General features: G+C 52.3%; 1 protein-coding gene across 1 annotated transcript; it reads right to left on the bottom strand.

Annotated features, from left to right (window-relative positions):
- Positions 1-547: 547 nt before the first annotated feature.
- Positions 548-13,839, bottom strand: SLC26A9 (solute carrier family 26 member 9). Its single transcript, XM_032710658.1, has 20 exons — positions 13,715-13,839; positions 12,592-12,731; positions 12,289-12,399; positions 11,833-12,008; positions 10,990-11,154; positions 10,251-10,403; positions 9,828-9,910; positions 9,417-9,564; positions 8,562-8,675; positions 8,036-8,113; positions 7,425-7,520; positions 5,508-5,614; positions 4,904-4,973; positions 4,719-4,811; positions 4,180-4,296; positions 3,306-3,623; positions 3,037-3,091; positions 2,491-2,636; positions 1,629-1,706; positions 548-1,021 (listed from the first exon to the last, which is right to left on the bottom strand). Exons 1-20 carry the CDS (start codon positions 13,837-13,839, stop codon positions 974-976), a joined length of 2,421 nt encoding a protein of 806 aa, XP_032566549.1. The 3' UTR covers positions 548-973.
- Positions 13,840-15,719: the final 1,880 nt, after the last annotated feature.

Genomic DNA, 15,719 nt, shown 5'->3' on the forward strand with positions numbered 1-15,719 from the left:
GAATTCCTTTGGGATTAATGTTTTCATGCCATTCACAGTCCAAGAGCCTTCTCTGAAGTATTGTTTGGTCAATAAAAAGATCCTTAAAAAACTTAAAGGGGGGTTTGAACTGGACCCTGGGTCTTTTGGGCAGGTACCCAACCCACCAGGCAGGCAGGGCAATATGCATGTAACAAGGAATTCTTATTTCTGATTAGAAACACATCCTATTAGTAAATAAAACCCACATAATTCAAAAATCAGCCCTTCTGAAGGAGAGCACCAAGGTCTTTGGGGTGTCAGAAGTACGGCACTGGTTTGAGGCACTGGTTTTTGAGGCAGTGGTTTCTGGGACACTGGGTCACAGAGAGAGGGGAGCAGGGGGGTCGTGGAAGAGGGGCCACAGGAGAGGCAGAGGTGGTGCTACACAGATAGGAAAGGAAATTGGGGGGGCTGCACTTCCAGACCCCCCGAAGGTCAGTGCACATCCTAGAACGACGTTCCCCGGCAAAGCTGCGCTTTGCAAGAGCCGCTTTCGCTCGAGAATCAAAAGCCCTGAGAGGCTTTTAATATTTGCTTGTATTTCACTCCATCAGGAAGAGAGGGAAGAGGGGAAAAGAAAGGAGCAGGATGCCCAAATTACATAATCCAACGTGGGCAGAAGGGTTCGATTGTGTGAGACAAAGGAGAGCACTTGGCACCGGTGACTGATCGTCCCCTGGGTTAAGGCACCTGCCTTCAAATGAGCTCCTTCTCCTCTAATCCATGAGATGGCATTTCCTGAGTTCCTGCTTCCCTGGGTTGCTGTTGCCTGCTCCAGAGTCCACAGCTCTGAACACCACAAACAGAGCAGGAAGGAGGGAGGAATCTGTCAGTCCAAGAGGTGTGATGGCCTCTTGCTTTGCAAACCTGTTGTATCCCCAGGTCTTCACGAAAGGATTGGAGGGATGAGTCTGTTCTGGAGGGTTTGCCCACACTCTGAGGCTCCCTGTGCTCACAGAGCTGTCTGGGTTTCTGAGTGGAACATGCTTCCAAACATCTCCTAAAGGGCACAGAAGACATGCAGGGTTAGGGCTGGTGCCGTGGCACAGACCCACCCACACATCTCACCATTGTTCAGTCCCACAGGGAAACATCACCCTTCCCATCCCTTCTCCACGAGGGAAAGCTGGTGGTGGGAGCTGCTCTGCCTCCAGCTGTGCATGGACAGCATAGCAAAGGTCAACACTGGAACAGATCTCCCCCCAAGACCCAAATGTGGGTGCAAGTCAATTTGCCATTAATAAAGTCTGTGCTGAAAAACTTGACCAATGATCCTTTTTTTTTGGGTGTGAGCTAAACCTGATTCTCCAATTTGCCCCCAGTGTGTGGAGACTGCAGGTCTGACTGTGAACCTGAGCTGTGTGGCCCAGAATGCATTAAAGGATTCCCTGTGGGGTAACCTACCTGCTGCTCATCCAGGTGCCTGCCAGAGCTCCTCAGGACAGGGACTTAAAATCATAGTTGCAATTAACTTTTCAAAGCATTGCAGTTACTTGCAGTTTGCCCAGCAATGGCTCAGGGGAGTTCCTGTCTAATCAATCTCAAACATGACTTCTGATTTCCACCTTACACCCGTGGCTGAAGTGAGCTCTGGCACTAGAACTCACCTCCTCCAGGTTCTTGAACTCTGCACTACTTTCATCCACAGACTCGTCAGAGATGGACAGCTCTGTCTGGTTTGGCCTCTGTGCAGGGAAGAATCGAGTCCACAAATTACCAGGGTCAAAAGGAATAAAAATAATGACTAACCCAGGCTCAAAACATCACACATGCTCTGACAGAAATGCCCGGGAGAAGGGGCACAGAAGGAATCCTGCTCCATTTGTTTGTCTCCTGTGACTAAGCTGGCATTGACATATCATTCTGCCCAGATATGAGATACCTTAACTTGTTCTTGTGAGATAATTGGCTCCCACTGCCCTGATTCCAACTAAATTACCACACAATAAACCAACCCCTGTTTGGGGAAAGAGCCTGTCTGACACTGTGCCATCAGAATGTGCCACCTTCCTGCCTTGGCCTTTTCTCCTCCCAAGCCAGGGAGAGTTCACAGATGCTTGGATCATTCCTGGACAGGTGAATCTGCTTTGCCTTCGTTTCTGAGGGCCAAATTCTGCCTCTGTGTGCAGCTGCCTGTTCCACCCAGCACCAAACTGAGGCCACAGTGCTGGAACAGCTCTTCTGGCTTCTCCAGGACGGGACAACATTCATCTCTCAGCCAAGGGTTTGTTATAAGACATTTACACTTCCAAATTCCCAGGGAAATCCATTCAGTCAGTAGGTGCTTGGCCCGTACACGACAACTGGGAGATGAAATATTTTGTTGGGTTTGGGCATTTGCCACTTGAGATAAACAGGAGGCTTTATCAGTTGCAGGAGCAATTTGTTATTCTTCCTCTGTGCTGATGCAGCCTGTAAACCTGATAAGAGCAGTCCTGTGAGCTGGGAAAGCCTGTGGAGCAAATTTACCTCTTCCAAGATGGGTGGGTGGACAACTTCTTTGATATTTGCCTGTGCAAACAAAACAGCATCGTGGATGGTCAGGAAGATGTGACTTCGGTCCAGGCCTCCCTCCTCAAAGACTCCACCTGTGCTGATGTCACTGTACACCTGGGCTGGAGGGAGGAAAAGGCACATGAATGAGGAGGAAAGCAAAGGAGGAAGCCTTTGAGGGTGTCTGTGGCTGGCAGTGGCCTCTGAGCTGAGGCAAGGCTGGGGTGCATGGGGAAGAAGCGGGTTTGCTGCAGAAATGAGTGTAGGGATCTATTTTGTTCTCCATTTTTGGAGATGTTCCAACCACGTCACTTCCCAAATGAAAGGACTGATTTCATACATAGAGAACAGTGTTTCTCTTCCCTTTCTTCTGTTTTCTTCTCTCCTCTGTTCTGGTTTGGTCCAGCAAAAGGCTGACATCTCACATGGTTTGCATAAAGAACACAAAAAAGTTCTCCTGTCTGTCAGGAGCACAGAAATGGGGGAAGATCACGTGGAAACGTGTTCTTTGTGGATTCTTACCCTGCACATTTGCCAAGAACACTTTAATCCCAATCTTCTGGTAACTGGAACACAACTAGAAGGGATGAGAGGGGAGAGAAAGGATTAATAAGACTGCTGCTCCAGCTTTTGTTAATACATGAAGTCTTATATCAGGGCTTTACATGTTCTGGGGATGCTGAAGGAGAAAAGCACACAAACCTATTGAGGCAGGTAAACACCTTTTATCAGAGATGCCCAAGGAAGTAGAAGGCACTGCAGCTTGGCTTTGTTTGTAGTGCAGAACTAACCTTGCTCAGAGCTTTCGTGCCCATGAGGTCGACAAAACACACCCCGCTCATGTCCAGGATGATGGTGTGAAAGCTGATGTAGGGCGGTGCTGTCAGCACAGGGTCAACATCTGCCCTGGGCATGACACTGAAGGTGCTTCCCTGCAGGGTGGTGGTGCTGCCCAGGGCCCTGGAGCCCTGAACCTGCCCGGCACCGTTGGCAGGGGGACGGAAGGTGACGTAGGAGATGCTGGCGCCGTTGGCAGTCGTCTGGTTGTTGTTGGTATCTGTTGGAGAGGTGCTTTCAAAGTCCTTCTGGAGCTCTTGCAGAGACAAGGTCTGCAGCAAAGCAGAAATGCAGAGTCAGGGCAGGGCACAACTGCCAGCACAGGCTGAGAGGTGACAGGTGAATGTGCCTGTATCCACTGGCATGAGGTGTTTTAATCTGGGATGACTCCAACCTGGTCCTAGACTGAGTGGCCCTTGGGGCTGGAGTTCGTTAGGTTAATTTGGCATGATTCATCTTCGCTGCTCAGCACTGCAAACCAAGTGGAACTGGGGTGACTGGAAAATGGGCTGCGAAAGGGCACTTGGAGCTGAAATGCTGACACAGGTGCATCATCAGAGAAGGATGACAAGCCTGGTTTCTACCAAATTGTTCACCGTGTTTCCATTCTAGCTGTCTCTGTGGCTTTCTCGCTCCCAGGCATTCCCAGTCCTCCTGCATCCTAAGGTTTTGGCTGCTGGGAGGAGTGGAGGTGTGGGCGGGAAGGAAAGGAGGTGAGAGGTGGTGAATGTGGCCAGGAAGAGAATGCAGAAAATCCTACATCAAGGGGAGCTGTTTGGTGGGGACTTGGGATCTTATTCATCAACACGGGAACCTGACCTGAGTTACCTTGTTCTGCTTCAATAAGAATTTCGGGAGCTTCGTTGGTGGCTGTGCTGTCCCCTTCTCCTGCCGTTTCAGATACTTCTTCCTGGCCAAGTACACTTTCCCAGGATCCACCCCAGTCTGTTGGAAAGAAAGAGTTTTCTTTGAAAAAGCCTGTTCAGACCCACAGTCAGGGTCTTTCCTGGTATCCCCCACTCTGTGGCTCCAGCTGTACATCAGGGTGAGATGATCCTGATGGCAACCAAACATCTTCAGCAACTCAGGGTACCTGCACATGCAGGGGGGAGAGACTTGCAGTAGCAGGATGCCCCTGTTTTGGCAGAGCTTGGAGAGGGATACCTTCCAGGGTTCAGGTATAACCTCTCAAATGAGCTCTACAAACAGTCCTGAAGCTCAGGGAGAAGAGGATGGAAGAGTAAAGGATGGATGTGACCATCTGTCATGATCATCCATGGCTTAATTATCTCCATGCAGCAATCCAGGAAAGAGCAAGGGCCATTTGGGATTGGCTGCAGGCAGAAATTTGTCAGGGCATCACTCACCTTGGCTATGACCTTCTCACGGAATATCTCTGAGTTGGCAAAATACAGAGGTGAGCAATAGGTCACAATTTTAATCCCATTAACCTCGTGTACCTGCAACAGAGACAAGAGCTCAGACCAGGCCTGGGTACCAGTGGCAAACAAGGAACAGCACTTTCCCTGAGGATGCTTTATCTTCACCTTACCTTGTTGTAGGATTTGGGGTTCTTGTAGATGTCAGTGGAAGTCACTTGGCCCAGGGCAGAGCCGTTCCGGCTGCAGGAAAACAGAGGATCAGCATTAGAGTGAACGGTGCAGGGGAAGAAAACTGCTTTGATTCACATTCCACACCAGGATTTGAAAATTTGCTTTATGAGAATACTTTCATTTCCATCCCTGCAGAGTCCAAAAAGGGGGGGGGGGGGGAAAGACTCAGCAGTTTGAGATCCCAGACTGGGAAATGTTAATAAAGGGGCTTTGATGGATTAAAAAGGGTGTGAAAACTTCCCGCCGGCCTCTGCACACGCACAGGGCTCGCTCCTTTGATGGGCAGGACTTTCTGCTGGGAGCTGTGCAGGGTGAAGTAAATACCCTGAGACTTCCCCTCGCCTTGGGATGTGCACAGGAGCGGGAATGCAGGCAGTAAATTAGCGCCTGCCATTCCTGTTTGCACATTCCGGGGAGGACACCTGCACTCCCCCGGGCTCCTGCCGCGCGTTCCTTCGAGACACGGGCCAGAGGTCGCTTATAAAACCCTTCATTCTGCCCCTGGGAGGTTTTGCTGTCTCTTGTCGCTGCGCTGGTACTCACAACTGGGTATGGAAAACCACGACCAGCACGGAAAATCCCACGCCCACCGCGACTCCGTAGGGAAGGCTCAGGAAGAAGGCGGAGAGGAAGCTCACCAGCCACACCAGCTGCAGGGAGAGAAGAGCGTGGCAGGTCATTTCACTCTGCCAGGGACGGATGGAAAATGGCCCTGTACTCCCAAAACCATGTGGGATCGATAGACCAAGACCTGAATCCTCCAGAACCCGAATTCTCCAGTTTTTTTCCTGTTTTCATGTGGAACATCCTTGCTGGGAAGTTTGCCAGGAGCTCCAGTTTCTCAGGCGTAAAAGCAGCCAGTGCGTTTCTTCACGGCTGCGTGAACACACCACTCGTTCCATCCCAAAAAGTATCAGCCTGGCTAGCCCAGGAAAGGCCCCTGCAGATCACACCATCTGCTCTCAGCCCCAAGAAGCTCCTGCTGGCAGTCAGAGCATTTCAGAAGGAATCAGCATCTCCCTGAAAACCTCCTGAGCACCTGCTAGAAATGGCCCGGCCACAGAGCAGGTCTGATGGCCAAGTATGACAGGGCACCCCAAAACCTGCTTCACCTCCAGCTCAGAGCTCTGACATCTGTCATTTTTATGTGTTAGCACTTGAGCAGCTCCTTCCACATGAAATTAATCCTGCCCCAGCTCATAAACTTGCCCTCTGAGAATCATTATCAGGTTATTTTAATCCCATCCTCAAGACTAATGAAACCTAACTTTGACCTTGGACAAGTCAGAGTAACTGATGACTTCAGCCTCCTAATTTATATGGATTGTGGATATAAATGGCAGGGAAAGGCTTCCCACCATCCAGGCTTTGTGCTGGGCTCTATCTGTGGAGTTAGTTGTCCTGAAACACAACCAGCCTTAAGGTGATGAACACCAGTGGTCTGACAACACCCAGAATCAGTGTTCCCCATTTTGGGACAGGACACTGAATCTAGTTCAAATTCCAAGGAGATTAAGGTCAGGGGAATCCCGTTCACTCCATTGGCATCTGCCTGGTCCCTGCTCTCCCTGCACCAGTCTCCAGGCATCACCAAGCACCTCCACTCAGTCCACCATCCCCTCAGGGGTCTGCCCAGGCTTTGGCCTGGGGTCTCTAAGCCCATGGGGTCGGTCTGTGCTCCCCTGTGTGAGCTCTGGTAAAGGGCAGTAACTTCACTGCCCTCACATGAACTGCCAGAGCCGACAGACCTTCCATCCCACCCACCAGCATCAGCAGAACCCGCTCAGAGATGTGCTCAAATTGCCAACCCATCCCTCCTCCAGCACCTGTTTGAACAGTATTTTGGGAAAGCTCTTAAAGACTCAGGTCAGCCCCTCTGGACTCCTGATTCCTCCGATAAGGTGGTTTGTTGGGACCTGACAGGATATTGGCTCAGTGTCCACACACACCACTCAGCCGTGGGAGTCCTGTTCAAACACTGTCTTTTTATGTCAGACATTTCCAAATTCCGTTCTCACTCCCCCACACCCCCTGCCTGGGTTTATACATCAACCAGTGCCTGGAGTCCTTATCACTGTGAAGGGCTCTCCTCACCCTGGAGGGCTATTGTGTGAGTTTTTAAGTCATGACTCCCAGATATTGAGCAGGGCCGGTTTGGCTAGTTCTGGGCAAACAGGCTCCTGCAGTTGATTGGCATTTAAACACAGCAGGTAATAGTTCAGGCCTCTCTGATATGTGCTCTGAGCACCAGGGTGCTCAGCTGGGCAGGACAGGCTCCAGGACCTTGTTGGTGAGGGGTTGGAAGTACCATCACACAAAGAGAGCAAAACCCACCTCCTGCACGGGATTCACACCCCTAAATGCCCCCCAGAACCTGCTGGTCCTGCCCAGGCCCCACACAGCCCTGGGCTGGGCTGCCAGGCGAGGCTGGTGATGCCTCCCACCACCCCAGGCACTCACACAGTCCAGCTTGCTCTTCTTCCACAGGTAGAAGGGATCAGCCAACTGCTTGAGGGAGTTTTTCAGGTTCACTGCAATGAGGGCTCCCAGGACAGACTGTGGAGGAGAGGAGATGGTGTCAGCCAGGATGTGGATGTGCCATGTTTGGCAGCAGATGCTTTCTGCAGCATCTGCCTTCCATGGTCCGGATCCCACAAGGAAACAGGGAAGGGTGATGCTCACAAAGATCTTGCCTGAATCTAAGCAGAGTATTTTAGACTATTCTCTGACTGTAATTTAGACTGTTGTTTATTATATCTGCCCAGAGAAGCTGTGGCTGCCCCATCCCTGGAAGTGTCCAAGGCCAGGTTGGACCTGGGCTAGTGGAAGGTGTCCCTGCCCATGGCAGGGGGTGAAACGAGATGAGCTTTAAGGTCCCTTCCAACCCCATCCATTCTATGATTCTGTGATTCTTGCTTCCAGAGGCTCAGTGCAGACAGGTCTCCAGGCCAGGAACAAACCCCCTCCCATGCAGCAGTTTGCATGAGGGTGTTTTTGGAGCCAGACTGCACCTTCTCTTGGGTGTGTGGAGCCTGTGTCGCAACAGCCGCTTGCACAGATGTTTGTGTTACCTTTGGAAGAGGTTCCAGGTAGATTCCCAGAGACAACATGGTCACCATAACCACCAAGGCCACAAAGAAACTTGCCACCTGCAGAGAGGAGAGAAATCACTTCAGCAAACAGCAGTGTCTTCCTAAACTCCCCAGGGGTCTTTCTCCTCCCGCTGCTGCAGCCAGGGGCACAACTGGTCACTGCAGTATTTTCTGTGAGCAGATGATTGCCTCTGAAAACAGGCAGGATTTTGCAGATCTCACGGATAAGCCCAAACTTCCCTCACTGGTAGCTCTGAGAGCCAGACTGGGAATGCAGATTGACAGCTCCACATCTGTGACCAATCCAAAGAACCACCCAGGGAACAAAATGGGGTTGGAGAGGGAGGAAATTCTCCTTTAGCAACAGCAACGTGGAGCACTTGAATGTGAAGCTTCTCCAGACCTGCAGAGCCACGTCAGGCTGGCACAGCACGTGGCAGCTCAAGGGTTTATGCTCAAGGAGGGTCATGTAGGGAAGAGAGGTGGAGGAGGAGAAGGTACTAACTTGGGATTTTGCTCCTGCCCCATCCACGGCGAGAGTGACAGAGAGAGCACAGCAGATCACGTGGATTTTGAAGAAGGATCCAAAGAAGTTGCTGCAGCCCAGGGCCAGCATTTCCTGCGGAGATGTGGAATATGGTCATCACAAAGAGCAGCTGCCCATCCTGCCAACATGTGTGAGCAGCCAGGAGAGCAGGTGCCTGAGTCTGGGGTCTGTGTGGCCAGAGAAGGGCCCTGTTTTCCCTGCAGTGTATCCCAGACCCTTTCCTTTCTGCAAGAGCTGGGATGGGTTCTGGTATAGCAGGGAAACCTGGAAGCACAATTCCACATAAACACGTTGTCATCTGTTGACACACTAAGGGCAGGGCTCCATGTGGTATGTGTGGCTGTTATTGAAAGCTGCCACTGTGCCAGTGATGACAAAAGAGGATTATTTAATGTCCTGCCTCCCACAGTATCTGGGTGACACACCAGGAATCCAGGTCTTTCTCTGCTCGCTGAGAAATACATGTGCCTGTTGTGCTTCAACAACCTGCCAAAAAGGCCGTCTGTGCCAGCAGAACCCCCGGGTCTGGAGGGAGAGCAAGGCAGCAGAGCTCAGCCTAAGGCTCCCTTCCCTCTTCCAGGCTCTCTGCAGCCCATTGGAGACGTGTCTGCCTTGTCCTTTTGCCCCCACGTGGCACTGTGCCACCTGAGCCTGCCAGCGAGGGGGAGCAGCTCGTCTGCTTGGAGCGCAGCACGTCCGAGCGCTTCCCCCGTTCACGCCGGGAGGGTTTTCCCTTCACACCCTGAGGTTTCCCCTTCACGCCTGAGAGCGAGAGGAGCAGTCCCTGCCTGTGCCTCCCAACCCGAGCGTTACCTGGTTGGGGTCCACGTCGTAGCCGTGCTTGGCTGCCAGAGTCCTGCCCATGGCCAGGTTGATCACGTAGCCCACGATGGCGAGCGAGAAGGCCGTGCCCACCATGTCCTTCCACTTGCTCACCAGGGGCAGGGTGGGCTCTGGGAACCTGCACTCAGAGCAGAGTTGTGACGTGAGTGTCTGTGGGCCAGCGGGGTGGGTGAGGAGCTGGTGTGCTCAGGAGTGACATAACCCATGTCTGCGCTGTGCACAGCTCGAGTGGGTGGTGGGGGTTGTGTAACAGCGCTGCCTGACAGTCCTGGAAGGGGACTGTCACACAGCAGGGAAGAGTGAGGTGTTTTCCAGGTTGCAGGAGGAGGAGGAGGAAGGAAAACTGTCTGGAAGGTGAGTCAGAGCTGCACAGGCACTTACCCCATGCTGATCTTCCCGACGATTGGCATGCCGTACTTCTCGGGCATGTTAAAGCTGCCAGAGATTGCAGTTGCAACTATTACCTGAAAGGCAATAAAGGGAATAAAGAGCAGTGAGCAGGAAGAGCTGAGCTGGCTCAGAGCACTAATCTTGCTGTGCTTCCGGGGCTGGCAGAATAAAATCAGCACCAAATTAGGCAAGGAGAGGAGAGAACAGTCCCAGCAGGAGTTATATTCCCCATCCCCAGGACGCAGGTACAGGGATGAGCTGAGAGTCAGAGGTGTCCTGCATGAGGATGGCCCAATTTCTGACCCCAAGCCACATCATATTCACTGTGTAGACACTCTACATGATGTGTCTGCTGTGACCAGCAGGGCTGGGAGGGGAGGGGAGGGTCCGAGGGACAGCCTGGGTGTCACTTACAATGATGATCTCCATGGGGATGGGCATCCGGATCTTCTTCATGTACTTGAGGTTGAGCTCCTTGACAATGATCAGGAGCACAGCACTGACCAAGGCATAGACCAGGGAGGCCAGGTTGGTTTTGGGCAGACCTTTACAAATGTCAATGAATGTCTAAAGGGGAGAGAAGAGGAGAAGGTGTCACGGGGAACCAGAGACTCTGGGCAACACGGGCAGCACAGCAGAGAGCACTCGTTACCATAATCACTACAAACACCCTGAGATGGGAGGGGAGATGAGATGGGATGAGATGGGATGAGAGAAGTGCTGGAAACTTCTCTGAGGGATCAGCCACCAGCCCTGGGGCTGTGCTGGTGGTTAAATGCAGTTCTGCCTGCATCAGTGGAGGATGCATCCATGGAAGATACAGGAAATCCAGGGAATGGGCAAACCTGCTTGTAGGGGAAGTTTCTTTTGCTAACAGTTGTAATTGTAAAGCAACACAGTTCACATTCTCCCCAAATCCCAGCGCCATTTAATGATTTCTTATTGGAAACTCTCAGACAGGGGCTCACCAGGGGCAGGGTGGGCTCTGGGAACCTGCCCTGCAGGGCAGCAGCAGGGTGTGCAGGGCAGGGCTGGTGGATGGATTCCCCTTCCCTCCGCCCTTCCCTTCTCTCCAAGCCCCCCCTATCCCTCAGGGGGGTGTCAGTGATGCCTGAGGGGTGGTGGAAGGTGTCTGCCCAGAGCACCCACTTACGTAGACGATAGCTAAGGGCCCGGTGTAAGACGGGACTGTCAAGCCGAAGACGTACTTGAGCACGGAGATGAGGATCTGCAGCCCCGCCGCCGTCATGAAGCCCCTGATGAAGGACTCGGAGAGGTAGATGGCAACAAAGCCAAACTGCACGAACCCCAGGCACAGCTAGAGGGTGGGACAGATGAGGTGCCATCAGAACCATGGCAGCCTCAAGTGTCCCTTTGGCACCAGTGTGGACAGAGGAGGAGGAGGATGAAGCATCTCCCACCGGTGTTTCCTTGCAGGTTATTGGATGGACAGATCCCCCCCTCTGGAGGGGGACAGATCCCCCCCAGCCCAGCTGCCCCACAGGGCTTTGGGGGGGATGATCCCCCCAGGGACAGCAGCTCCAGGGCACTGATCCCCTGCATCCAGGACAGGGCTGGACCACCTCTGGCTGGGGGGACAGCAGGGACTCTTAGGAACAGCCTCTTCCCAAAGCTTGGCACAATGTCCAGGGGATTTTGGTGGGACCCAGCTGGATTGAACGGCTGCAGAGGTGCAGAGGTGTCAGACAGGCTGCTCCCTCCCACACAGCCACGGGCTGGGCTGTCCTGGAGCAGGGATTGGGAGAGGAGAGCTGCAGGGTGCCACCACTGGCTGCCATCCTGCCCTCACCATGTGGAGAATTTCACACTGAGACCAAATCAGGGGTGGGATCCCCCCAAACCCCTATTTTGAGGCATCCTGCTGAGAAGTGGGGCCTCTTCCAGCATCTGCTGCCACCATCCCTGCTCCAGGGAGAGCTTGGCTGACTCCCCGCGGGTCAGAGGACGCAGCAGGGGTGGTGCAGCAAGTCCTTACCTGTATGAGGGCTGTCAGGCAGGCTAAGGTGGCAGAGATCTCCAGCCTGGCCGCCTCCAGGGCCGTGGTGTTCACACTGGTCTCATTGGTGGTGTGGTTGAAGTACTGGAAGTCCGACTCTGGAGCCAACTCATTGCAGATGTTGCCAACAATAATGCTGATGACAGCAAAGGTACCTGCAGCACAAGACAGTGAGGTCAGGAGCTCTCTCTAGGGAGCATCCTGTCCTGGAAGGCGCTGGGGCAGGTTGGGCTGTGCAGGCCGAGTCACCCAGCCCGTCACCAGCCCCACAGAGGGATGTGGCCACGGTTCAGTGGGGTCAGATCCTGCTGTGCAGCCAGAATCAGGGATCCCACAAACCCCTGACAGACCAAACAGCCCCATTCTGGGACACACTGAGTATTCCCAGCCAGTATTTAACTGTTCAGTGCAGACAATTGCTCTGCAGACTCTTACCTGGGACCATCTGATGGATTCCCCCAAGGAAGAAGTATGGTACCAAGGGGAAGAAGGAGGAGTAGAGCCCATTGACAGGAGGCAGATTGGCCAGGAGAGCAAAGGCCATCCCTGGAAAACACAAGGGAAATGGGCACTGCAAAGAAACATAGGAACAACCAGGTTGGAGGTAGAGTTTGGGTTTATACATGTCAGCAGGAGAGGCAGGAACCCCCCCCAAACTGGGCATCAGCATCGTCTGCAGACCTTGAACTGGCAAACTGGTGCTCCCTTTTGGAGACTCAGACAGTCCTCACATCTCACCTTGTGGCACTTGAATCGTCCCAGCACTGAGCCCACCGAGGACATCAGGCAAAATATAATCCTTAATTTTATACTTGGGAAGCCACACGAGTATCGGGAACAGGCGAAAGAGGGTGAGTTTGAATCTGGAAGCCGAACACCTAAAGGAGATATAAAAAATAAAAGCAGATAAGTAAAGAAGGGAGGAAGCAAGGGAGCTGGGAAGTGAGAGAGGAAGGATCTGTCTCAACCTTTCTCCTCACCAAATTCTGAGCCCAGAGTTTGGGGCACTTCCCTTCCCTACAAGGCCAAGATTCTGGTGGTTAATTAGCTGTACACACAGTGGAGGGTTATTATGGGGACCTTCCTCATATAGTGAGAGGTCCCCAGTGCTGCCACAGCTGGAACCTGCAAAGAATGAAGGATTTAGCTCCCCAATATCCTGCTCCCCTTCAAACAGGGGATAGGTGAGCTGTGAGGAAACACAGCTCAGAGATTCATGGGACAGTTGCACAGAGCCAAAGATGAACTTTTTCAGGTGCTTGGTCACAAAAAACCCTCCAAGCGTGTCTGAAAAAAGAAGATTGTTTCTGGATTGACACGTGCAACATCTCACATTTCTTCTTGCTAACGTGCATGTTTATTCTTTCCTGTATTACTGCCTTCCTTTTTTCCAAGGAAGGAAGATAGATTTCCAGGAAATGTATCAGCAGGGTTATTCATCTTTATTTGCGTGATTATAAACCTTTCTTTAAGTTGGTATTGGTTTTGATCAGGAAGCTGCTAAAAGGAAAATACAGATAAAAAGCTTAAAAAAATAATCCACATGCCAATACCCACATCACCAATTGTACTCTTCTCACTATTCAAAAAAACCCCTCGGGAAACAGAACCCCAAATCCCAAATGCACTTAGTGCAAACTCTTCTGCTGATTTGCCTTCCAACCCAACAGTGAAAAGAGCCACCAGTTTCACTTGCTTCAGTACAATTTGCATTTCTCCCATGCCCTTTCATCCATCAGAACCCTGAAGACCACGGAGAAGGCTTCCCGGGATAAAAATGGGACTTACATCCCCAGGTCTTAGTTATACCCCAACTCCAGGCTAAATCTACATTTACCCCAGCTATGGCATTCTCTGTTACCTGAAAAGGCTTCTCAGTTTTTCCCCAATGGGGTAAGTTCTGGCTTTCTTCTCAAACTCCTCGTCGAAGAGGCTGACGGAGTACGCGGGGCGTTCCACGACATAGCGAGGCCTGGCCTGGCTCATCTCTGGGTCATTGAAGTTTTTCCCAGAAAAAAAAAAAGAAGAAAAAAAAGCAAAGCCAAGAATGTGAGTGGAGCTGGCCCCACCTGCAGTATAACAGACCGGACACCTCCAGCGTCTGGGAGCCCTCCCCGAACTTCTCCACCCTAAATAGTTTCCCCGTGGCGCAGAGGCAGGTCCTGGGAGTGGCTTCTCCCAGCTCCAGGGGCTGCTGCTCCTGCACAGGGAGCTTTACCAGCTCCTGGGAGGTGATGCTAATGAGTGATGCCGTGCAAAGGGGACAGAGCCATCCTGGATTGCCTGGCACAGAGGGGTTTAGCGGCTCTTTGGAAGTCGATGTTAACGAGTGATGCCGTGCAAAAGGGATCCAGCCGGTCCTGGATTGCCTGGCAGGCGAGCAGGGATGTTAATCTTGGCTCTGCCAGCATCTGCCTTTTTGCCTGGGGCGAGTCACTTGACCTTTCTCATGCCTCAGTTTCACCATCGGTGGGGTTGCCAAGACTTTGCAAGGCTGGGCAGCCCTGGCACGGTTTGCAGTGGGAGATACTGGCACCACGATCAAAGGCTGTTTCCATCCGAGGTGTTCCTGCCACACTGCCCGGTCCCATTGTCATTCCACAGCCTTCCCAATCCTCTCCTGCCGTGAGAGGCTGTGGATGAGTCCTTGGTTTACTCTAGGAAGCGATGTGCAGAGAGATAACTGTTGCTAATTCATTTCAGTGATGAAGATGCCAAAACATCTGGGCAGACTTGTCCTGCCCCGTATCTGGGTCTCACCAGAGAGATGATGAACTCAAGAGAACCCTTATTTTACTATTACCAGCCATGCCTGGGAAGAGGGGAGAATCATCCCCAACTGGCCAGGCTGGGAGGGGAGGGAGGAAGTGGTCAGATATAAAACAAGGATCTTGGCAATTATTTGTGGTTTGGCCTGTATCTAAGTGGGTCATTGCCCAATACAGGAGGAGAAGAGGGGGTGGAAAAAGCTGATGATTCAGGCAGGAGAATGTATCAAGAAACAACATCCAGGTTGCTGAGAGCTTAAGGAGTGATCTGAATGTACCAGAACCTCTTCCCCCTTGCGCTGCTGAGCTCAGTGCTCACCTTGACACCGAGTTCCACGGAACCTGGATGAGCAAAGTGTCCACCCGTGGGACTGATGCCAGTCCTTGCTGATGAGCAGCTGCCTCAGAGCTGGGAGACATGAGCACTGTGTAACAGAGTGGCCCAGCAGACCCGGGCAGGGAGGAAAGTATGAGGCAGGCAGCCGAAACTTTGGGGAGGATTTAGGTCAACAGAATCATTATGCAAATGAGAGCTAATGGGTTTTAGAAAAAGGGAGGTCATCAACCCCACTCCTTTAGACATCACAGGGGCAATCAAGTGCACTTTGCTGAAAAACAGCTCCAGAAACGGGGTGTTTCTGATTCCAGGCTCTGATCTGCACCCACGGGACTCAGGAGGGATCCCAGCCTATGGCTCTGGAGGGACAGCTCCGGGAAAGAGGAGGCACATCCCTCTTCCTGCAGTACCAGGTGCCTGATCCAGTGCCCTCTGCAGGCATGCTCACACTGGCATCCCTGCTGCTCCTTTTCACCTGGGGATACCTTTCTAAAGGCCATGACAAGCTTTACCTTTGGAGGATTGGTGCAGGCCAAGACTAAGCAGTGTCCTAGGCTCTTCCCAGCCCCTACACTCATGCCAAAAGCCTCTCTGATGAACAGTCATTCAGCTTTCCCACATCTGTCTGCATGTCTTGTCCCTGCCTCCCGACCCCACGGCTGAGCAGGTTCCCAGCCTGTCTCCCAGCCCCACAGCTCTGCTCTGAATTTCCAGTTCTCCCTCGTGAATGATTTGTAGCCCAGGTCCAGACTCAGCAACAG

This window comes from Chiroxiphia lanceolata, chromosome 25 (genome assembly GCF_009829145.1).
Source record: "Chiroxiphia lanceolata isolate bChiLan1 chromosome 25, bChiLan1.pri, whole genome shotgun sequence".
In the NCBI taxonomy this organism is placed as follows: domain Eukaryota; kingdom Metazoa; phylum Chordata; class Aves; order Passeriformes; family Pipridae; genus Chiroxiphia; species Chiroxiphia lanceolata.